This window comes from Dunckerocampus dactyliophorus, chromosome 16 (genome assembly GCF_027744805.1).
Source record: "Dunckerocampus dactyliophorus isolate RoL2022-P2 chromosome 16, RoL_Ddac_1.1, whole genome shotgun sequence".
In the NCBI taxonomy this organism is placed as follows: domain Eukaryota; kingdom Metazoa; phylum Chordata; class Actinopteri; order Syngnathiformes; family Syngnathidae; genus Dunckerocampus; species Dunckerocampus dactyliophorus.
In genome coordinates this window covers 11,112,127-11,137,333 of record NC_072834.1, presented here as the reverse complement: position 1 = coordinate 11,137,333, position 25,207 = coordinate 11,112,127, and the positions used below count along the sequence as shown (strand labels likewise).

General features: G+C 40.2%; 2 protein-coding genes across 5 annotated transcripts; both read right to left on the bottom strand.

The window, feature by feature from the left end:
- Positions 1-41: 41 nt before the first annotated feature.
- LOC129169452 (thialysine N-epsilon-acetyltransferase-like) lies at positions 42-9,339 on the bottom strand. 4 transcript variants are annotated; one of them, XR_008566432.1, is made up of 9 exons: positions 9,325-9,339; positions 6,272-6,388; positions 6,142-6,193; positions 4,968-5,051; positions 4,759-4,860; positions 4,575-4,615; positions 3,597-4,270; positions 3,130-3,213; positions 2,998-3,012 (listed from the first exon to the last, which is right to left on the bottom strand). XR_008566432.1 is itself a non-coding variant. In XM_054755869.1 (6 exons), the coding sequence occupies exons 1-6, from the start codon at positions 3,657-3,659 to the stop codon at positions 343-345; spliced, it is 522 nt and encodes a 173-aa protein (XP_054611844.1). In that variant the 5' UTR covers positions 3,660-4,074; the 3' UTR covers positions 42-342. The 4 variants fall into 4 exon arrangements, 2 of the variants coding, with proteins under 2 accessions (XP_054611844.1, XP_054611845.1); XR_008566431.1 differs by lacking the exon at positions 9,325-9,339 and having other exon boundaries at positions 6,272-6,414; XM_054755869.1 differs by lacking the exons at positions 4,575-4,615; positions 4,759-4,860; positions 4,968-5,051; ... (1 more) ...; positions 6,272-6,388; positions 9,325-9,339 and adding exons at positions 42-522; positions 2,163-2,203; positions 3,410-3,461 and having other exon boundaries at positions 2,911-3,012; positions 3,597-4,074.
- Positions 9,340-15,338: 5,999 nt separating this feature from the next.
- LOC129169570 (thialysine N-epsilon-acetyltransferase-like) lies at positions 15,339-22,576 on the bottom strand. Its single transcript, XM_054756108.1, has 6 exons — positions 22,451-22,576; positions 22,280-22,331; positions 16,329-16,412; positions 16,161-16,262; positions 15,982-16,022; positions 15,339-15,895 (listed from the first exon to the last, which is right to left on the bottom strand). The coding sequence occupies exons 1-6, from the start codon at positions 22,511-22,513 to the stop codon at positions 15,722-15,724; spliced, it is 516 nt and encodes a 171-aa protein (XP_054612083.1). The 5' UTR covers positions 22,514-22,576; the 3' UTR covers positions 15,339-15,721.
- Between the last annotated feature and the right edge of the window lie 2,631 nt (positions 22,577-25,207).

Sequence of the window (25,207 nt, the reverse complement as noted above, 5' to 3'; positions counted from 1 at the left end):
GTATCCGTTGACTCTTCGAAATAAATGTCAAAGAGCCGCTACAGGTTTAATTTGTTTTTATTAATTGATACTGATGATACTTTTTGATTAAGTAGTTGCTGTTTTTAAAAACAATCATTTACATTTTACATACCTTAAATCTTTAGATGAAAACACAAGCATAAACGTCGGAGATGATAGCAATACAACAGGCGCTTCTTGACTTGCATCATGATTAAGATCACTATACCTTTTTTATATAGCAATCATGTTACATAATTAACTTTTCATTTATTTTTCTATATAAAATTCCAGTTCCCAATTATTAACATGCTTAAAGCGCTACAGCATTTTCAACAACTTCTAATTCTTTGGAGCTTCATTTGCCAAATGGTCCAAGCCCTGTCCATCAAAACGTATTAAGTGCCATCCTTCCTCAACAGTGAGATCCCGAGCTCCTTTTGCAGCATAGAAGTCTCGTGCTGAAGTGTGCCAATCCAACACATTCAACTGCAAGCGCACACACTGCTTCTCTTTGGCCACCTACACAAACATGAAACAAAAGAGCAGTACAAAATGATGAGCTTGCAGGAAGTCCAGGATTTTATCTTTCTTTGTGTTTGTACGGTATAGCCCTTCGTTTTTGAGCCTTTACAGAAAGGGTGTCCAAATGACATCCCGCCATCTATTTTTAACTCGCCCTTATCAAAGTCTTAAAAAATCATGGGCTCGCCTACACATAACATGTACTTAACTGCTGTGTACGTCTTAGTTTAAACACGAGGTGGAGCTACTGTCTTGAACAAAGCAGCGTCTCCACCACGAAAGCTATCACTGAACAAAAGTTGTTCAGTGTAACCAGAAATGGTGGAACCAAACGGAAGCAAGACTGAAAGCCTACACTCTCCGCTAAAACCTAAACTATGAGACGTCATACTATTTTCTAAGGCACAGTACTTCATGGTAATGAAGTGACACGGTTCCCTGGTCTCATTTGTAATGCAGTAATAGTGTAATAGTGTAATAGTGTCGATGTGTGTGCAAATACCAGACGGAAGGAACAAATGTACTACAGGAGTTCATCAAATATTTTAATGAGGGTAAAACGGGGGTACAATCCCCTTCCGGGTGGTGTAATTGTAAATTGTTTTTCTTTTTGTTTTGTGTTTTGCATTTCTCGGCTACAAAAGACACACCAGAAAAGGAATGTACCAACTCCCCGGAGCTGATTGGTCCAAACGTTATCACTTCCTAGAATACTGGGATTTGGTACATTCCCTTTCTGGTTGGTGTAATTGTAATTTGGTTTGCTTTTTATTACCGTGTTTTGCACTTCTCGGCCACCGTAAATAACAGCTAGTTTGATAACACGGCAACGGTTGAACAAAGCTGAACAAAATTCAACAATGGCACGTTCGGCCTCATTAAACAATGCTTCACTGAAGTCGTGAGAATAATGTGTCCAGAGAAAATGCAGGATTTCAACAATGTCTGCATGTCTACAAATACGATTGTGCGGGAAATTGAAGACTTGGTGTCTAACTTATTACAGCAAGTGTCAGGTAAAGCTTGTGCTTTCAGTTGTTACTCAGTTGCATGTGATGAGAGTACACTGAGACACGGCATAGCTGTATCATTTTTTTTTGTGGTGAGTTGATCATTTTTGCATGACGGAGGAATTGCTTGATCTTCGGAGTCTGACGGGGACAACAACTGGTACGGACATTTTTGAAGCTGTGTTAAATGCAATTTACCAGGTTGCACTTAAGACTACATGTGCTATGCGGGGAGATGCTTCTTTGAGGCGGAACCAGTGGACGATATTACTGTACTCCCCTCCAACCAGGCAATGGCTCAAGCTGGGGGAAGGTGTGCTGAGTCCCGGCGCAGGCCCGTAGGTACTGTGACATCATTAGCCTGGACAAAGGGGCTTGGCTTGCCAATTATTTCTTATTTTTTTGGCTTACCAATTAGCTGAGCTAACTCTTTGCACCATAGTTGTTGTGGTAGTTGTAGTAGTAGCAGCAGTGACTCTGGCAGCGCAAAAAAAACATTTTTACAAAATATAAAATAAATTTAAAAAACACATATACAAATGTCAAAGTGCCCCCAACACCCTTTGATTTTTCAGTGTGCGGCCCTAGTTGGAAAGTTCGGACATCCCTGTTGTACGGAATTCTTACCTTCGCAACCGTGCTCAGTAAACTCTTTCCAATGCCAAATCCTGGGGTGGAAAAAAAACATACATGTTTTACTCACTTAAAACAACTACACTTAAAAAAAAATACTGTAGGTACTACCTTCCTTTTTAGGCTTTAGAAATGGTACAGTCAAGTCCAATAATTACGCCCATTGAGAACATTGTTGTGGACTTTACCTTGAAGACTACTGTGCTGCTATTTCTGACAATGTCGCTCATTTAAGCTCATTTCTACAGTAATCCCTTGTTATCGTGGTTAATTGGTTCCAGCCGCGACCGTGAAAAATGAATTTCCGTGAAGCAGGATTCCTTATTTATAAATGGATGTTTGTTTGTCTACATGTGCCCTGCGATTGGCTGGCGACCAGTTCAGGGTGTACCCTGCCTCTCGCCCTAAGTCAGCTGGGGTAGGCTCAACATACCCACAATCCTAGTGAGGATAAGCGGCACAGAAGATGGATGGATGGATGTTACAGCCATAGCCCAAGCTAAAACTCAACTCTGAACCCCCAATGTCACTTCTGATCCGCCACTAAGGAAATATTCCATTTATAAAGCAGGAATCCTACGTCACGGTAATTCATTTTTCACTGTTGGGGCTGGAAGCTATTAACCACGATAAACGAGTGATTACTGTACACACAAATACATTGAAAAAAGTGCAATGGATGTTAAGTGTGACATTCTGACAGAAAGCAGGAACAAAGTACTGATTTTAAAACACCTTTTACCTCTGAATTCTGGCATCACATACAAGTCCTCCAAATACATTGACCGTCCCTTCCATGTACTGTAGATGTAAAAGTAAAGGGCATATCCCACAGTTGTGAACCCTGAAGATACATGAAGAGACTATCACAGGCTCAACAGGAAGACACACAAAGGTACTATAATGCATTTGTAATACGTCTGCATGTTGTAGTGGTAGGGTTGCCAGGGTAACAATTTACCTTCCTTAGATTTATTCTCTTCAGAGACTTCTGCAACAATACATTCAAACAAGGGAATCTGGCTGAAACCATCACGCTCTAATTCTTGAAAACAAACAAACAGGGACATAGGCTTTGTTAAAAGGGTGTCATTAACAACAAACAATACCTTGCAGTTGCATTTACACGTGATCTTCATGAGTGTTTGAATGAAATATTTTCTTGTAAAATTGTATGACTGTGAATCGTTTGCAAGATCATGTTTATTACTCTAATATTGCTTTATAGGGTAAAATATTACCATCACATGTTATCTTAACCTGATCAGACATCTTGTCATGAACTGCCAACTCCTAAAAAAAAACAACAGTATTTTAATAATAAAAACACGTATTTTTAAAGCATTTGGGGTAAGTCATACGACACAGTTCAAACAATGTTAGTGTATATTTATGTGCATTATACTTCACATGACCTATATCACTCACCATTACTAACCTCGATATGTCTTTGCAGTCTGCTTTAGTCGCAGCACGTATGCTAAACTTCATGTTTGCAACAAATCTTAGTGCATTCCTTCCGCGTACGTAAACAGGATGCGGTTTAGTGTTTGTCCTTCAAAATAAAACTGACTGAGAAGTTGTTGATTTCTTTTGAAAAAGACGACGACTCGTTATAAATAACTATTTTACCAACCCAAATCAAATATGCATGCTTTCTTACACCATCACTAGATTCAAACTCTGTCGTTGTTTCCCCAACTCCTAAAGACTTCCGTCGTCTAAATTAGCTGACGTCATCATCCCAATCTGTCCCCTCTAGCGTCTGTTTGACGCCATTACAACAACATACAGCTGACACAACTGCAGCATACTGTACATCAAAATTAGCTACGAGTTCACAAATAGTAACGTGGATTTCAAGTTTCATTTGTGGGTCTTTATTGCTCCTTTTTGTGAAACACTTTTTAACACTGCCAATGTAAACTTTAAGGAGTTTCGTTTGCCAATTTGTCAAGGTTTTCAGCATGAAAACGTTGCGTGTGCCAGTTCTCAAGGACAGTCACATCCTCAGCTCCTAGAGAAGCGTAGAAGGCTCTTGAATGACTGTTCTGACCGAACACATTCAACTTCATCTCCACACACTGCTTCTCTATCGCCTCCTGCACAAATATGAATAAGAAAAAAGTAGTCAATATAGGTCTTACAGTGCTGGTCAAGTATTACAACTCTCTGAAAAAAGATCTTATTTCTATAATGGAAATCAAATATCCTTCAAAATGTTGCAGAAGGTCCCGTAAAGATGTAGAACTTGTAGCTTGCTCTGCTTTCACTACAGTTCCTGCGAGTGATTTTAAGTCTTGAGTGTTTTCAAGAGGTACTGCATGACGCTGCAGAATGCTTTGGTAGCCGTTTCGGTTCAGGCTGTTCAAAAACGTTTGACCAGAGGTGGAGGTAAAGGTGTACCTTTGCAAGTGTGCTCAGTAAACCTTTTCCAATGCCAAGTCCTAAAAAAGAAATCAATATGATGGGTCAGACCAAAGAGGAAGTACCTTGAAAAATATATGAATCTTAAATAATACTACATCTACAACAACGATGGTGGAGATACTGTAGGTGTAAAAAAAAATCACTGACAACACTGGTTTACCTCGGAATTCTGACATCACATACAAATCCTCCAAATAGACTGATCGTCCCTTCCATGTACTGTATGTGTAATAGTAAAGTGCGAGACCAACAGTTGCGAACCCTGAAAGGGACATAAATGGTCTATTAACCAAAATGAAGAACAGAACTTCTCATGCCGTTACTACATGCCCAAAACTCTCCGATGAGGAAGATGACCATGAAATTTACCTTTTTGAGATGTATTCTCTTTAGGTACTTCTGCAACGAGGGATTCAAACCAGGGTGTCTGGTCAAAAGCGTCCCGTTCAAAGTCTACAGTAAAAAGAAGTAGTGTAACAATATGTTTCTTTTTTTACTAATTGGTGGTTGGTTAATATTGTTTTATTCACTTGTGAGCTGAGTGAGTAAATATTTATTACAAGTAGATTATAGAAATACTGTTTTATTAATTTGTTAACTGAATGGATGAACATTTATTTAAGTAGTAAGAAACACATAAAGATAAAGTGCATTCACATGATCAGCAGATAATCAATCAGATATGGTCACAGAATGGAGCAACTGGACCAAAAATAGGATGTGCTATGCTGGAAGTGCATGTTCTATCTTGTACAGCGGCAGAACGTTCCCAGCAAAACAGACTGAGGAGCAGGTGAGGAAGAAAAAGCACAAAATTAAAAGCACAAAATGAATGCCGACCCACCATCCACCTGTTCAAGTTACAGCCAAGTTTTTCCAGAAAGATTATTACAACGCTGTTTGACGTGTGTGGTTACACGCTAGCATGAATTAACTTGAGACAAATGTGCACATTAGCACTCAATAAGTCATCAAAACTTACCTTTATGCATTCCCACATAGTATCAGCATTTGAGACCAAATATGAGGTGAAAGAAAAATGGTAAAAATACAGTAGTAGTCTATCTGTGCGGCATGAGATCAAGTTAGCACACGCACAATGGACATGCGTCACGTGAGACGGATGTAACAGAGAGAATCCGGCCACTTTTCAAAATAAAACATTAAAAAATGAAATAATGTAAATTATTTTTTCTTTCTGTGCGGCCCGGGGGTTGGGGCCCACTGTTCTATAAGACATTAATAATGTATGCTTCTGAAAATTTCGCACCAGGAATGTCACACAGTCTTTGAGTGCAGCTGAATCCAATTTGAAATAACCCCAACAGACCGGTTGTTCTGTGTGACTTCAGAACGCTCTCAGACGAAAGCTGCTCTAAATTATTGAGTGTCATAAGTCACACTTAACACATTTTGACGACAAAAACAAAGATCTTCAACCTAATATTATATGAAGTCGTCCCCCTTTTCATTTAAAAATATTTGCTGAGATAAAAGTGTACTGTCTTCATAGTGTCAATAATGTGAAGTCTAAACAGATTACCTTCAAATGACTGCTTCACTTGCTGCAGCTTTCCTTCATGAACCGCCAACTCCTGGGGAGAAGAGAAAACATATAACATTTTTAAGTAGACATATGACTGGAATATTTATTTGTGTTGCCTCACACTCACCTTTATCAGTCTCCATATGTTTCTGCAGTCTGCTTTTGTTGCATGACGAATGGTGAAGCTCATCTTTACAACAGCCTGACGACAGCCAACTAAACTTTCTGGATCAACAGCACCCGCCTGAAATGTTCTTGAATTATCTTGCATATAGTCACTGATGTTATGTAACTTCCTTTAAGATGAACTGAAAAGGATTTTCAAGTTTTGGACTATTCTGGCTAGGGCCGTCGCGAGACACTCAGTTCACAAGCTGAGGCGATAACAGAGATTGGGTCTAGGAGAAAGAGACGAGACGAGATTTTAACGTTATTTTTAAGACAAGTACCATGAAAAAATATATGACTGGACAAACAGACGTTTTAATTCAACAGAGTCCCAAAACAATGCAGGTGCATTTTTAAATGTTTATTGTCCCCTTAAATTATTATAGAAACAATTTTATTGTCAACATATTTTGAGACCAAATTAACCACTAATGTTATGATAATGTATCATAATAATAGTTACTGTGTATATATTAGGGCTGTCACAACACACTCATCTAATGCAGGTACTGTTACGTCATATGTGTTTGCGGTGACCCCCAGATGCAGGGACGGGAACGCAGTGCAGATAAAGTATTTTCATAATGTTTGCCGGGCAGACAAAAGGGATCCAAACAGAGCTCATAGCAGAAAAACACACACAGGGAGCACGAGGCATTCACAATGCTTCACCAAAGGATGACGCCACCATTGAACTAAATAAAACAAACACAAATTAGCGTAAGGCGCGTCAGAACAGGAAAGTAACAGAAAAGGCGGCAGAGAGCAAGGCGGAAGAAAACAGGAAGAATTACAAAAAAAAGAGCATGAAAACCAGTACTAAGGAAATAAACTGTCGCTGTCACGCAGGCAGTCATGCAGGGCGTGGCAGGTAGAGCTTAAAATGTTTGATAACTTCGCAAATATGATGTTTTAAATATGACCAGGTGTAGATGTACTGCTGATTGAGGACCACTAGAATTGTCCCTGCGATGTTGATAAAGCCTTTTTTGGAGCATTTGCTTAGTTTCCCCAATGTAGTGCTCTTTGCATTCCTCATCTTTACAGTGGATGGAATAGACCACATTGCTTTGTTTCTGGTTTGGAGCCTTGTCTTTAGGATGCACTAATTTTTGTCTCAGGGTATTTACTGGTTTGAAATAAGTAGGAATTTTGTGTTGCCAAAAGATCCTCTGGAGTTCAACCTGTGGGTACCCACGGTGGGCTTTTAACAAATGTCAAAAGAAGAGAGTAGGGAAAGAAACCCAAAAGCCCACAGAAGCAAAAAGGAGAGGAGTGGTAGTCCCTTATGTAGCGGGGGTCTCCGAAAAACTCCAGAATGTCTAAAAGCATTAATTTTAGGTTGCAGATGTTCATGAATCGGCTAATTGTGTTGATTCAATGTCGTAATAAGGTGTGCTAAACATCTGAGAAATGGAAACCATGCAAAGGGGTTTTAATTGTTGTTGTTGCCCTTTTCACCCACAGGAAGAAGCCAGTGTGACCCCTTCCAAGACTGTTGACACAAGACAACCATTTCTCCTCTGCATCAGTGAGCAAAAGGTGACATCCAGAGGTTCTACATTATTGACCAAAAGCCAGTTCAATGCAAGGCACATACATTTATTGCAGCTTTTGATGAACTGTTCAAAGCTTGCTATGTCTTCAGTCTCTCATATGGTTAAAAATGGATAAGAGCAAACATTTGGGTCTGAATGCTGCCCAGTCATGGTGTCTTCTATGTAACACTCCACTTATATTTGGTGATGTCATTGAAAGGAATAATGATCACTGGAACTTCCTCCTCCTTTTGATGCAGATTGTCATCATACCTGTAGTGTTCTCCTACACCATAACTGATGGAATAATCCTTTACTTGAAACATCTGATAAGTGACCACCACACTCGGTACAAAGCATTGCTGCCTGGTAAGAAGTTGATTCCCAAGCATACAAAACAATGGCCCTCTTATCCATACGTGGTGCATGTGTTTTGAAGCCAAACACAATTCTTTCAAAAGGTGTGGTTAAATTTTCAAAAATCTCAGTCGTTTGTCGTGGCATTTCACTATGAAAATTACTATTTTAGAAGATTTGCATTTGGCTCTACAACATCAAAACAATCTGCAACTTGAGAGGTGGGGAGGAATGTGGTCAGGCATGATGTCTGCAAGCATCTTCCAAGTGTGTCAAGTACCAACTGGGTGAGAAGTTACGGTATAGAGTACCATGTTGGTGTGTTCATATGTACTGGATGTAGCTTTAATCTACCTGTGTTCAAGAAGATCTGTGATATAATAAAACACAAAGAATGTGCTTTCATAATAGCCTGTAATGTAGAAACGATGTACTACAAGTATGAGGACCTGTTTAACGCGTACTGCATAGAAGACCAAATGCTTGAGTTTTCTGTCATGTTTAAATGAACTGACTCATTTCAAGTTGTCAGAGAGCATACGTACTGTAGTGCCCTGCTGTTATTTAAGCTACTGTTGAAGGGTTTTTATATCTCATTTGTGTTCTTATTATGTGCATATTGATCTGCTGAGCCGCTTGCGTCCATTTTGTGCGGGTGGTCACACAGAGCATGTGGTGTTCTCATGGCCTGTGCTCATTACCTTATCTACACATTCCTCACAACTGATAAGCAGCTCAAGGAGGGATTACTTGAACCACAGCAACCCCCTACCTATGGCCGCTGGTTGACCTGCACAACGAACAAAGGCCCACTCCTCTCATCGGCGGGTGCCACCCCACTTTGCTGATTGGTCCTCGGGGACTACAACACCACACCTTCAGCGGCATCTGATAGGATCTCCAACATCTGCAGTGACGGGCGCTGTCTTCTCCCATTGGCTGAGGATCAACATACATGTGCATCTAAAAATGTATAAAGGCCGGGCAGGGATAGCTAGCTGTGCTCTTTCTGTCCGACCCTGTATTAAGACCAACATCTGCGTAGGCCTATAGGGAAAGACGCTAGGCCCGGAGCTCCGTTGTATTAGGTTTGTTTGTCAGGAATAAATTTACTCACTTGAACATAGTCTCATGTAACGTTCTTCCTCCGACTTCGACACCCACAAGGATTAGAGAATCCTTCACTGTCTGTTGTAAATGAAAGGTTTTTGAATAAAATGTATGAAGCCGTCAACTAGTCATATTTTTTATTTTTTATTTTATTTTGAAGTAGTATATTAACACTTTTATAGTGTTAATGTTGCAACTCCTTTTGAGAGTAAAATGACACTATGAGTCAATAAATGACTCTTAAGAGAATTAATTTGTGACACCTCACACTAGTGTTGAAAAAATGCAACACCGGTTGGTGTCGAGGAGTGTTAAATTTTAACTATATAAATAGTTAATAGCAGCAAAATTCGTCACTTCCTGTTGTATGGAAAGGACGCTCACGGAAAAGCTCCGTCCACTATTACCGGAGTTTTAAGCTTTTGCGACCTTGGTGAATACAGTTCGTGATCACAACTTGTGATTAACAACTTTGCAAGTGAGTGCTGTGACTTCTGCCTCAATTCGGACCTGCGAGTGGACTAAACTCACCAAAAGAGACAATCAGGTGGAGCCGACAGCCGTTACAAGCAAGCTATCATGCTAGCCGCGGTTTGACAGCTGCACACGAAGCCTGATTTTAATAACAGGATAACATTTGGAGTTTTCCTGTGCAGCTTTTCCCGGCCCACGAGGACTGGTGGGACTTTGGTGAGATACTGGTGAGAGACAAACTCGCTGTTATAACGAATATTAATCACCGAAGGCATTGCACCACAAGCCAACGGCTAACTGTCGGCGTTACCAAGCAACAGTAACAATGTCAAAGGCTCGAGGGAGAGGAAGCGCAACAAGCGGTGGCTCTAGCAGTTCTGGTCGAAGTACTCCAGATTCAGTCATATATACGGAAGATGTCGATCTAGAACAGATTCCTGAGACAACCGGAGGTGCTTACCTATTACCACAACCGCCGCCGAGACCCAACAAGGATGACACAGTTAATCAGATGACACAACTGAGTGGAAATAGAGATAAAGAAACAGCGAGAACCTTACAGAAGGTTAAACACCGCGCAAAAAAGCAAGGAAGAAGTTTAATGGAAAAGAGTGAGGATACCATGGCGAAAACCACGGAGGATTATGGAAAACAGATGCAGCAACTTGTGGAGAATTCCAACTCCATGCAAAGAGTTATTCAAAGTCTGCTAGAGTCTTCCAACGCCATACAAAGAGAAATGCAAGGTATGAGAGAGCAAGTTCAAGTTCAGAGAGAAGCATTTCAAAATGAAATGGGGATATTAAGGAAGGAAATGCAAGGTCTGAGAGTGGAGCAGCTGAAAAACACCATAGATGACATGGATCAGAACACGCGAATGAATGACGTGGTCGTGACGGGACTTCGAATCAAACCAAGGTCCTATGCCGGAGCAGTGGCGAATACTGAAGAACCAGATGAAATGGATGTCGCCTCAACAGAGCAACTAGTTGTTGCTTTCTTGCAATCAAAGAATGTGGATGTAGACATCCAATCTATTGATACTTGTATCCCACTGTATGGGAGGAACCGTACTACACCCGTCATCATCGTCAAATTCACTAATAGAAAATACAAGGTTGCTCTGCTGAAACAGGGAAAGAAGCTGAAAGATTGCGAAGAAAGCACGTGATCTGAGGAAGCAAGGAAAGATTCAAGGAACATGGAGTGCAAACTGCAAAATCTTTATCAAAGCAAATGGACTTCACAGATACAATGTATAGTTTGAGTTTATATCCTAAAATCATTAGACCAAGCAGAATAACAGACCACTGTGCCACCCTCATCGATAATATATTCACCAATGACTTTGATAACAACACCATCAGTGGCCTGCTAATTAGTGACATCAGTGATCATCTTCCAGTGTTCACAATTTACAATGAACATCATAAGAAAAGACAGGTGGAGGCAAAAAAGACATTTCAAAGATTGCGTACAGAGGACAGCATCCGTGCCTTCAAGATAGGACTAGAAGAACAAAGTTGGGAGAGTGTCTACAGTGCAATAGATGTGGATGAGGCATATGACAGCTTCCTTGGTACTTATATGGAGCTCTACGATAAGAACTGTCCCTGGCAAGAAAAGCCCAACAAGCAAAAGAAAAACAACCAGCCATGGATGACAAAAGGACTAAAAAAACGCCTGTAAGAAGAAGAATACATTATACAGGACATTCATCATTCAACAAACTAAAGAAGCAGAACAAAAGTATAAGACTTACAAAAATAAGTTGACAACTATCTTGAGAGTGTGTAAGAGGGAATATTATAGTCATGTACTAAATAAGAACAAAAATAACATGAGAGCAACTTGGGGCATCTTAAATAGTATTATAAAGAACAACTTTAAGAAAGCAGACTATCCCCGCTATTTCATGGTTGGAAACACTTACAGGAATGACATGAATGCGGTAGTTGAAATGTTTAATGATTATTTTGTAAATATTGGACAAAAACTGGAAGAAGAAATTCCAAAACAAGACACAATTGATGAAGGGAATGATATTATTAATAGGAATCTTAATTCTATGTTTCTCACTGCTGTAACCAAAAAGGAGATCACTGATATAGTTAAACATTTTAAGGCAAAAGCATCAACTGATTGTCATGGAATCGAAATGGAAACAATTAAAAGGGTCATCAATGAGATCGCAGACCCGTTAACATATATTAGTAACTTATCATTTCAGACTGGAATATTTCCAAGCAAAATGAAAACAGCCAAGGTGGTTCCAATTTTCAGAAAAGGAGACAAGCACCAATTTACAAATTATCGGCCAGTTTCCTTGTTACCACAATTCTCTAAAATTGTGGAGAAGCTATTTAATAATAGGTTGGACAAATTTATTAATAAGAATGAATTATTGGCTAGCAGTCAATATGGTTACAGAGCCAACATTTCAACTTCTATGGCACTGATCGAAATTACGGAAGAAATCACTACTGCCACAGACAACAGAAGATGCGCAGCAGCAGTATTCATGGATCTGACAAAAGCCTTCGATACAATTAATCACACTATCTTAATTTTAAAATTAGAAAGGTACGGAATTAGAGGTTTAGTCTTGAATTGGGTTAAAAGCTACCTACCAAGAGGAAACAATTTGTAAAACTAGGAGAATATACATCTGGGAGTTTATACACCATGTGTGGAGTACCCCAGGGGTGCATACTGGGACCAAAACTGTTTAATTTGTACATTAACGACATTTGTAAAGTAACAAACGACTTAAAATTGGTCTTATTCGCGGATGATACCACCGCTTTCTGTTCTGGTGAAAGCACACAAGAACTCATTAAAAAGGTCAAGGATGAAATGGTCATATTAAAGTCATGGTTTGACAGGAACAGATTATCCCTGAATTTAAGTAAAACTAAAATAATGCTATTCGGTAATAGCAGAAAGGACACGTACGACCATACAAATTAATGGAGTGGATATTGAAAAAGTGGAAGAATATAAATTCCTTGGGGTTGTAATAGATGAAAAAATGAGTTGGAAATGTCATATTAAATATATACAGCAAAAGGTGGCGAGAAATATCTCTATATTGAATAAAGCAAAATATGTTCTTGACCAAAAATCACTCCACACTCTGTACTGTTCCTTCGTATTAGCATATTTAATGTATTGTGTGGAGGTATGGGGAAATAATTACAAAAGCAATCTTCACTCACTCACTGTACTGCAAAAAAGATCTGTGAGGATAATTCATAATGCCAAGTATAGAGAACATACAAACATACATTTTATTTTTAAAATCACAGATATTAAAATTTGCAGATTTAGTACACTTTCAAACCGCTAGAATAATGTATAAAGTTAATAACAACTCGTTACCCAAAAACCTAATAAATTATTTTTCTATCAGAGAGGAGAAATATGATCTTAGAGGAAAATTAAACCTAAAACATTTATATGCGAGAACAACGCTGAAAAGCCACAGCATTTCCGTGTGTGGAATTAAATTATGGAACGGATTGAGTAAGGAACTCAAACAATGTACAGAGATGAGCAAATTCAAAAAACAATACAAGCAGTTGATGTTTGCTAAATACAAAGCAGAAGAGCCTTGATTGTTCTGTCAGGGTTTTTTTTTTTTTTTGTTTATTAAAAAAAAAGCTTTGTTATTTATTTATTTATTTAGTATTATTATTATTATTATTAATGTATATATATATATATAAATTTCTTACCGTTATCTATTATGTATTATCCTGACTATCACAGAAAACATGACATGGAATGCAGGAAGTGAACTACATGTACTGTACAAGATGTAGATTTGGATGGGGGGTAGGATTAAATAAGCTTTGCTTTTTCCTACTCCTTTTGGACATGTGGAACTGTGAAATAATGATAATGATTCATGAGATGTATTCCATTGTAAACTTCATGTTCAAATAAACTAAACCAAACCAAACCAATATTGACTCTACAATGGTGTAAAAATGGCTACACTTTCAAAAGTGTTAAAATAACACTTTGTAGAGTGGACCCCATGGGACACTTTGAAAGTGTTGAGATTAACTCCTACAGTGTCAATTTAGGCCTGCTGAATTTGCTGTGCACACAGGGAGCACGAGGCATTCACAATGCTCCACCAAAGAATGATGCCACCATTGAACTAAATAAGGCAAACACAAATTAGTTCTAGCTGCTACTGCTAACCATTTATGTTGATGTGTAGTTATGTAAAGACATGTAAAATAGATTGGAGTAGATTAGCTTTACGTTTACGCTAAAAGAACTACAGTTCCCATGATGCTTAGAGTGCAGAAGCAAGAAGTACTGTAGGTCCAAATTAGACTACTATCACATGTTTTGGTAGAAGACAAATGCAGCCATCGTGTTTTGAGCTGACAAATGTTTAAGTAACTTCGATCAATTGTAGAATTACTAAACTTCTGCTTAGACATTTAACACAGCGGCAGCTGTTGAACTCCAACCAAAAAAAAAAACAGTCAGACTTCGCGAGTGAGTGACTTTTCATACCGAGGTATACCTTGAAACCGGTAACAGGCCCAGGCCTATCTGTCACAGAAGCTAACATAAGCTAATAGCTAAGCTCAAATGTTACTAAACTACAGTATGTTTACATTACGTTAATTTCAGAGCCTGTGTTAAGTGCTTATTATCATCTATCACTATTCTATTCCACCACATATACTGTACATGACTGTAGTCATTACATTTATGATAAACGCACTCTGCACTCCTCCAGTTCGATGATGGAACAGCTGTCAGTCAGGTGAGAGAAGAGGTCTTGGGAGCGGGGTCTTCGGTGGGTCCCGCTTCCAAACTGCCAAAAGTCGGTTTTAAAATGGCCCCAGAATTGAGCTCGTGGTCATTAAATCTGTGCGCATGGGCCACACAAAGTGCGCGTGGAAGGTATTCTACTCACCTGTGTATTGAAACATTCTGCACGTAGACTATTTTTTTGCCTCTCAAATTTTGTCACTTTGGAATTTTGTTTCTGACGCCATATTAAACAAATAAACCATACCAAACCCAACAGGAAGTACTCACAAAACCCATCCATCCACTTTCTTGGTCGCTTGTCCTTACTAGGGTACTGGGGGTATGCTGGAGCTTATCCCAGCAGACTTTAGGCGAGAGGCGGGGTACACCTTGGACTGGTACCCAGCAAATACCCAATAATGTACATACAAAAGAAAAGTATTTTTATTTCAAGGATGCTCTTGTAGGGGTGTCATGAGACAATCAGTTCACGAGACAAGATGATACACAAGACTGGGTCGACAAGACGCGATTTTAACTTTACTTTTAAGAAACGTACTATTAAAAAATATATGACAGTATATTGTACTCTACAAATTTAATTTCTGCTATGTTACATTCTTCTGCATTCTGTGTGTATGCTACCGACTCCGCCTCTGCCCACCAAGACAAAGAGACGGTATGACTGACAAAAGGGCTCACTCCGTTGATGCTGTCGGTGCTGAAACCAATGCACAGAGTGAAGAGAGAGTCCTACCTGTTTGGAGGCTAGCGACAAGAAAACAGACACACAGGCACAAAATTATCAAGTTAATTTTCATTTATTGTGTGATTAATTAATTTATTGTCGTCCCAGGCCTGCTGCTCACAAAACATTTTTGTGAACGGCAAATATTGTCATGTTTTAATCTTGCCACACCTACTCTTTTGTATACTTTGGCTGGAAGAGACTCACTTATTTGAGTTACTCTTGCATTTCCGTCAACATGAAGGCGTATGATGACAATGACTCAAACAGCTCACACATTAACATAGCATACATTTTATATTGGCTTCAAATTCAACAATAGTGGAATGGATTTCAAGTTTTATTTGTGGAACTTTATATTTCCTTTCCAGCATTTCTGATTTCACTGCCAATTTAAACTTTAAGGAGATTTGTTGGCTAATTTATTGAGGCTTTTTGCATCAAAACGTAGTGTATGCCAGTTATCCATGACAGTAACATCCCGAGCTCCTGCAGCAGCATAGAAGCCTCTTGATCGACTGTTCTGGCCCATCACATTTACCTCCATCAAATTACACGACTTCTCTGTCACCACCTGCACAAACATACAGCAGTCATCCCTTCATTCATTCATTTAGTGAAAACGTAGTCTTTTCGAAAGAAGAATAGGTAAATTGCAACCTTAGCAAGTGTGCTCAGTAAGCCTGTTCCAATGCCAAAACCTGAAGAAGAAATCCATACGAGGAGTCAGATAGAAAGTAGTGGTGCATTTAAAAATATACTAATCAAAAAGAGCAAAAAGATGGTGCCTATAGGTGCGAAAATCAAACATTCAATCAAAAGTGAAGACTCTAGTTTACCTCTGAATTCTGGCATCACATACAAATCCTCCAAAAACACTGCCCGTCCATTCCATGTGCAATATGTGTAATAGTAAAGTGCGACACCAACAACTGTGAATCCTAAAAGGGACATAAGGAATCGATGATACAAAATGAAGAACATTAAGTCTGATGAGGAAGACTTACCTTCTTTAGATTTATTCTCCTCAGGTACTTCTGCAACCAGGGATTCAAACAAGGGTTTTTTGCCGAAACCATCCCGCTCAAATTCTGCAGTGAAAAGAAGACGTGCTTAGTTATTGCTTGCATCATCATTTTCAAATGAATCACGATTAATCACTATTTGCAACTATGGCTGAAAAATGCCCACATTTACTGTGGTTTACACCGTGTTTCAAGTTATTATGCAAATAGGGTTTTAGTATCATAAACATAATTTATTTGTTTTTGAATGAAATTCATGGATGCCATTGTGTCTTGGGGCTATTTGGATTACTGATATCGATCTCGGACAACTGTCATAATTAGTTTGCCAGGTGAGCCCAATTCAAAGAAAACTACTTAAACATGATGTTCCACATTATTAAGCATGCCACAGATTTCAAGCAATATGGGAAAGAAAAAGAATCTCCCTGCTGACAAAAAAGACTCAAATATTGCGATGGATGAAAACATTAAATAATTCACAAAAACCTTCCTAAGGTGAAGAAATTTGTGGCTGATTTAGATGACGGCTGGGATTGTGCTGATAAAGGCATAATGAGAAAGGTTTCTGCCCGACAAATGTATGTAATCAAGAGAGCACCTAATAAGAAAGCCATTACAAAGCAGCAAACAAGTATTTGAAGCCGCTGGTATCGCTGAAGTCCCATGAAGCTCAAGGTGTATGATCCTCCAGAGGCTTGCAGTTATGCATAAACCTACTATTTGGCCACCCCTAAACAATACTCACAAGTAGAAACGGTTGCAGTGGGCCAACAAGTACATGTAGATTAATTTTCAAACAATCCTGTTTACTGATGAGGGCCGTGCAAGCTTGTGTGGTCCGGATGGATGAAGTAGAGTATGGCCAGCACATCTCAGCAAGGCTGTGATGTCAGCAAGGAGGTGGCTGAGTCACGCTTTGGATTGGAATCATTGGGAGAGAGCTGGTAGGCCCTTTATGGTCATTGAAGGTGTGAAAATGACCTCAGCAAAGTATGTAGAGTTTCTGACTGACCACTTTCTTCCATGGTACAATATGAAAAATCTGATGATGAAAAGAATACCTACCTCTCTGTCATTGGTTGTTATGGGCATAAAAGGAGAGAAACTCATGGTTTGGCCCCCTTTTTTCTCCTGACCTCAACTCAATTGAGAACCTATGTAGCATTGTCCAGCAAAAAATCTATGAAGGTGGGAGGCAGATCACAACAAAACAGCAGCTGCGGGAGGCTATTCTATCATCTTGCAAAGAAATTCAAGCAGAAACGCTCCAAAAACTCACTAGTTCAATGTAAGAATCGTGAAGGTTGTATCAAAGAAGGGATCTTACGTTAACATGTAACTTGGCCTGTTAAATGCTAGTGACTGAAATAGCTTTTGCTTACAGTAAATATGTCCTCCTTATGCTGCAAACTCAACAACTGACCATTTTCGGTTTCTCAACAACCAGTGAAATGCTTTGAAACTCTGTTGTGCATAATAATGTTTCAAAGTGCATTTTAAATTTTTATAAAAAAAAAAAAAACTATATATAGACTGTTATCTTTGGGAGGTTTGTTCAATAACATTCAAATTGTACTCTAAAGGTTGATGACTTGAAAATTATGATGACTGTAATTTATATTGACTGTTTAGCAAAATTAGAGAAAAATGTCATTTGCATAACAATTTGAACACAGTGTATGAACATAAAGAAAAATGACAGGACAGGATTATATATATTTGTGTATCTGTGTAGGCTCTCAGTCATACAGGAGTTGTCCATCGAGGGAAAGGCTTCTTGAGACGTCATCTGTACTTCTGTGAAGAAGGTGTCGGACATTTCGCTCCTCATCCGAAGAGCTTCGTCAGTGAACTAATAAGTGCTGGTAGCCTAGGCCTTAAATACAGTAAGAGTGGGCGGAATTGGTGTGCCAACACCCTCCTCCTATTGGTTCCTTACACTAAGCCTGGGCGGAGTAGGTCTAATCCTCTCCCGCCATTAGCACCTCCGATAAAAGGGAAGTGTCGCTCCCTGAGTTTCATACCCAACTCAGGGAGCGACACCTGAGTTTCATACCCAACTCAGGGAGCGACACCTGAGATTCATACCCAACTCAGGGAGCGACACTTCCTTTTTATCGGAGGTGCTAATGGCAGGAGAGGATTAGACCTAAATTGCACAAGTGGTCCAAAGTGAGTGATGAGTCCACTTGTGTTTTTCTCTTTATTTAGACCACACATACACGCATAACAGAGATGCAACCGTGTAGTCACAATGAGGAAGTGTTGTTCCCGGGATTTGACTAGAGACGTGTTTGTGAGTTGGAGATACATGTATGATGTTGGAATTGCTCAGCTGTCGATGTGTAAATGTAGCTCAGTAGAGCTCAGACTACTATGGATGAGCGAGTACACCACTATCTGTATCTGTATCTGTCCACCCATCTGTGCTCGGAGTGGGTGGGGCATAAACCGAGAGTGGGTGTGGTTTAAAAATGTGTGGGGCTTAAATCGGTACATTATGTTAAGTCTGCATTGACATGCCAGAAGTTGCTATATTTATTGTTTATTATTCAGCTATATGTGTACTGTGTATGCATGTAAGTCACCTGTAAGACTATTTAATTATTTTTTAATGATCTGTGTGAAGTTGGTGATTCATGCAGACATCCAGTGATGGTAAAGAGGGAAATAATCTGTCAGACTTGTTCACTGTAGTTTTCTCAAAAGCACCACGTTCAGTACTACAAGCCACGTTCTCCAACTGACCATACATCACCAGCCAAATTATAAGCAAGCAGACGAAAAACACGAAACACCGGCAGTGACCGACTCATGCCAAATGCGCTGCGTACGTAACAAAACAAGTTTACCAAGTAAGCTGAGGAAAACTTAAGAAATAAACCCGTCCCGAGTAGAGGCAATCACCAACGTGACGCCAGCCGTTTTCAACTCTGTCTCGTCAAATGCACCGCGTACTCATCTCTGTGGCTCTTTCTAAAAAAAATGTCCAAGTCCCCTCGGGAACCTCGTAGGTTCTAAATAAATGGTGACGCCGTCTCCGAATTAGTTAAACAGCGAAACAGTGGTACTGTCAGAGCTGATTTTAAGATGAAAGCCTGGACATAACCTGGTCCCGACCAGACTATGAGTTTAGTCTAAGTTACCATGGCGATACAGCTGCTTTACAAGGGAGTTGCCTTCACTGAACACGCAAGTTCGGCTTTCCACTCAACACAGCTCGCTAACCCACTAAACTCGCTTCGCAGAACACCCCCTCAGTCTGATCACACACACGGGGAGACAGGCCTATATTGTTGTTAATGTTTCATTGTTTGGCCAGGTCTGGACTCCCTCCTTTGTTGTTGTCGCTGCCTAAGAGTCAGGTCTTGACAAATCAGACCGTAACATGGTAAATGGTCTCTCACTTGTATCGCGCTTTTCCACCTCCGAAGCGCTTTGACACTGTTAGCACATTTACCTACTGATGAAACCACATCAGGATCAACTGGGGGGTTGCCCAAGGACACTTCGACATGATCACGGGAGGACAGAGGATTGAACCCGCAACCTTCAGGTTGGGAGACGACCTGAACCATGCCGCCCCCAAAGACATGTGGCCCTGAGTGGAAAAATGATTGGACACCCCTGGTCTGGGATCATGCTAGCTAGACCACAAGTTGAAAACCACTCCCAGTCAGTCAGTGAGAGCAAACAGGCTGCAGCATCCACAATGCCACAGCAAGCCGGAACCCAGATCCACGAAGATTTCATAAAATTTCTTATGGAGAGAGACTGTCATGCGCATACAAGCCCTTGGGGCAGAGGATAGGAAGAAACCGAGAGCCCCCACAATAAGACCTCCCTGCTCCCTCACCACATTGTCTTACACAACAAGGTACTTGCAAAATGCAGATAATTCAATACAATAATAAAATGAGTTGTGCGTGCTTCTATCACTAAAACTCCAGAGGAAGTGCAGCTTGAAAGCCAAATATCTGCAGTATGTAAAGTATGTGTTAGCTGCAGGCCAAAACAAAGCTTATCTCAGTGTAATCAACTCACTGTATGAGGAATTGCATATATGCTTAACCCTTCTGACTCATTAGTACCCAATTGGGTAATAAAAGCAGAATAAATTGTACTTTGTTGTACAATTTTGTGCAAAGATTTTTTTTGCTATTACAATGATCTTCGGGAGCTTAGATTCATACAGGTGAATTGTGTGCGTGTATCTGTGTGTTCCTGCGTGCACGGGCGCGCGCATCATCTGTTGACACGTGCAGATAAATTATGCGCATTTTGGTGTAAGGTCTGCACAATAAAAGCACAGAATTTCACAAAATCGTATATGCTTTTGCAAAATGCATGTCAGCTTTTATGAAATGCATTTCAGCTCGTCATATGCAATCGTGTTTTCATGGCCATTACCAACCTGTTTGTCGCATAAACATGACGTCACATGTACGCGTTTGTATGCAATCACACGACCACAACATGAAGAGGTTATATTCCACATTAGAAGCGCTCAAGGCTATCCTGGAGTCTGATGACTCAAAACTTAATATCAACGGACAGATGTGAAGCTGATCTAGGGATTTAAACGTTGAAAGAAAAAAAAAATGAATATATGACTTGCTTATACTGTATACTCTAATGGGCGTGGCCCAAACAGTGTCTTTTCAACTTTGGAGTGATTTTTTGCCAAAAACTGTCATTGCTCCATATGTAATAATGCATCAAAATCAAGGTTGTTATGGATTATTGACCTATGCAAGGCTCTAATGACCTCATATCAAATATTCTACTTTTAAACTTATTTTTGGAAAATACTGCCTATTTTGTGATTTAGCAATTTCAAAAATTGTGGTTTCTTTTGGACAAAAAGGCTGAAAAATTAAAAAAAATAATAAAAACTTAATATCAACCGACAGATCTGAAGTTGATCGAGAGAGTCAAGCATTGAAAGTAAAAAAAATAAGAATATATGACTTACTTAATATACTCTCATGGGCGTGGCCCAAACAGTGTCTATTCAACTTTGGTGTGAGGGACTTTTATGCACTGTCGCCTGTGCATTTATGTGTATGTGACAAAGACGCTCGCATCAACTGCCGCGACGGAGCGCTACGGCCATCTTGTTAGCGGAAGAAGATGCGAGTGTCTTCGTCACATTCACATGAACGCACAGGCGACAGTGCGCACGGATACGGCGGGAGACAGATATAACGCCGGGCGTTTTGTGAGGTTGGAGTTTTTTGATGAGGCATTTTTGTGACGCAAATGTTTTAATCTTTTGAACGCATATTGTTTTGAGAAGCCAAACTCTTTACTTAATCGTCCCCAGCAACTATGCGGAACTACGTTCTTCATCACAGAAATCTGACCAGAATTGGACTTAGGAGACCAAGTGGGGGTAAATCGCTTGTTATTGGACTACAACGTTGATGGGGATGTCAAGTGAATGTTATTTAACTTCATGTCGATGACAGACACATCTCTATCAGCCATTACCAGATGACATCTGTATAATTAACCGAATCACTATAAAAGAAAAATACAATGATTGCTTAATTGCTTGATTATTTAATACTGCTTAATAAGACAGCTGCAAAGCCTGCTGCTGAAACACATCAGGAACACCTCCCATTGCATCAGCTGCTATGATTTGAAACAGTGGAGCAAGCTGTTTATGACTTGAAAGGATCACTTCCTGAACATAAGTAGCTGTTAGTATGCATTCCATACAGTACATGGCTCACACTAATCGCACATTCACTGGAAGAACAGAAATCAAAAAGATCAATCCAGTACATGCTTATCTTCATTCTAATATTAGATGAAGTTGTCTTTTCTTTAAATTTAGAAGTCTTTGCAGAGCTAAAAGTGCAGTTTTCATTGTGTTACTAATGTGGATGGAAGGCTTTCCAGCTTATAGGAGCAAATATTACCTTCATAAGACAGTACCACCTCGTCGACCACGTTTTCATAAATTGCCAAGTCCTGGGAAAAAAAAAAGATTTTTCTAACATGCTGAATGTAAGTCACATCACCTTTTTGTGTTGCCTTTACATGTACAGGATATATTTACATTACCTGCACATGCAATGCCTCAGACTCACCTTTATCAGTCTCCATATGTCTTTGCAGTCTGCTTTAGCTGAAGTGCGAATAGTGAAGTTCATCTTTGGTATGGAATCACAGGACTGGAACTGAAACTCATAATCCGACGTATGAATTTCACAAACAGGAAGTGCTCGCAACACATTTGCCTTGCCTTCAAATTAAAAGTAATACTTTTGTGACATGTTTTAGATCGTTAGTCACTTACTCCTGGTCTGCAGACGTTTCTTTGCTGCAGGTCTCAACAAAACATCTTAGCAGATGTTATAAACACTTGATATGCACACATTAGACAGTGCTTTTCTTTCAGAGAAGCTCTTATGCTTCTGAAAAGATCAGTGACCTTTGAGATACTGTTGCCTCTCTCTCGGCTGACCTCGAGTTTTTTTCCACTGACTGCATAGCTTACTTTAAAAAAAAAAAAAACACTTCCTTTAAACGTAAAAACGGATATGCATAGAAATCCTAGTGGATGAGGCGTTTTTGAGATATATATCTTAGCATAGTAAAATGATAGCCAAGCCCAGCTGGTTTAACAAGGATCCCATGTAAACATCACCTCCAAGCATTACTTACGCCTCTCCCCCCACATACACCGGTTACACTAAAATATCCCCCAAACAACTGAATTATTGCAAGAGTTCGGTTGAATCCAACTTTTTCACACTTTTATTTGGCAGTCCTTGAAAGCACCACAATCATGTGCTATGAGATGCTTAAGGGAAAACTGCAGTTTTTGGAATTTTGCCCATCATCCACAATCCTTACGTGAGACATGAACACATATGTCTTCCTCTTTTCTGTGCGTTCTAAAGATATAAAAAGAGACAGCTCATTACTGCACGTGATGGGACACACCGATGCTGCCGACCAAGACCACTATTAAAACACCTCCAACAAGGTTTTATGGTTTTATATACAGTACATGCTGTGACCATGTACAGTATTAACCTGTACTACCTACAGGTAATACTTTGTATTTTGGACCTTTCCTTTCAATATAGAAACGAACACCTAACTTTAACTAGCTGAGGAAAACCTAATAAAAACCCATCCGGAGTGGAGGCGGTGACCAACGCAAACCGTTTTCAACAGTCTTGTCAAATGCACCGCGTACTCCTCTCTCTGGCTATAGGAGTGTATGGAGGGGCGGTACCTGTGTTTGACTGGCCAATCACCGAGCACGAGCATGAAGAGTGAATACCGAAGTCGTTATCCAATGAGGATAATGTCGAGCTGTACCCGTTTCATGCTCATACTTGGTTAAAAATGCATTATCCGTAAAGGCCCTGTCACACCTTGACGATTTAGCCAGCGTACGCCAACGTATGAAAAATTTGGCCAATACGCTGGCGTACGTCAAATAAGTTATGGGTAAGTTTTGTAGAAGTTAAGAGCACGCAGAAGCACGCCGGCATACGTCGTAGTACGTCCAAGTCGTCTAAAAATGTTGTGCATGCACAAAACTTTTCGACGTATGTCAACGTATGATTCATACGTCCTGCATACGCGGGCAATAAGTTCTGCGATCGTTGACGCCTGTTCACACACGTTATTTGTAAGTTACGCACAAGTCGTAATACGTCAAGATAATATCAAGTGTACTTTTGCCTCCTTGTCCACTCGCCGGTAGTCTGTCTTCTTTATGTCCCAGAGGATGGTGTTCTCGCGAAGGAAATCACACATTACCTGCTCCTCTTGGACATTGAGAGAAAACTGTGTCTTCTTCGCTCGCTTCTTGGCAAGAGTTGGCTGAGAGGAGATGGTGGCCACTGGGGAAGCAGCTTCCGGTTCCGTTGACGATGCCTGAGAGGCGTTAGAACCTGCGTCATCTCCATCAGAGTGAGAGTGGGAGGCTGTGGGTGGTGATGGATCCTTCTTACGTCCACATCCTCACCCCCCATCACTGCACTGATACTTCTTGGCAGCGGTCTTGCACATTTTCTTCAGCATGATGGTGATGTTGTCACTGCGATGTCTTGTGAGGTTATGATTAGAGTCATCAAGTGGCAGCCGTTTTATAGGCTACGACACGTGATCGTCGGCCATACGCTACCGTGCGGTTTGCATAAGTTAGACTGGCTTTGGGCATAAGTTGTGAACGCCGGCAACACGCTACGCATTCGTTGGTATAAGTTGTCTATAAGTTATAGAAACTTTCTATATAAGTTACTAATATGTCATGTATACGTCAAACTCGTTATGAATATGCTATGTATACGCCCAAAATTGAAAAAAACGTCGACAGTTCAACGTATGCCGTCAAAAGGATCACGTCAGGCATGCGTTGGCTAAATCGTCAAGGTGTGACAGGGCCTTAACGGATGCTTGTCTAAAATGAGTATGGCTTGCCATGATGCGCATGCGTTAACTAAGGTAAAAAAATTGTACGTAATTAATGAAAGAAATTACGAGTTATTTATAATATTGTTATATACACCTAGCTTGGGTTGGACTGTCATAAACAAAGTGACCCATGAGGTGGGGGCTTCGGCCTTCCAGCAGCAGCAGCAGGTCAGTGGCGTTTCCCTTCATGTGGCTCTGGACACCCTCTGGGTCACAATTCATCACAATTTGCTTGGGTCTCTGGCTCCTACTCCTGCTCCACGCCAGTCTGGGGTCAAGTCAACTCCTGCTCCTTGCCAGCTTTAACTTTTCCAAACTCAAAAGCAGCAGCGGCGGCAGCTCCAATATGTAGCATTACCTTTTGCTAGTGGCCTGAGGCGCTGACGCGCCGCGAGTGAGTGTGTGGTGAA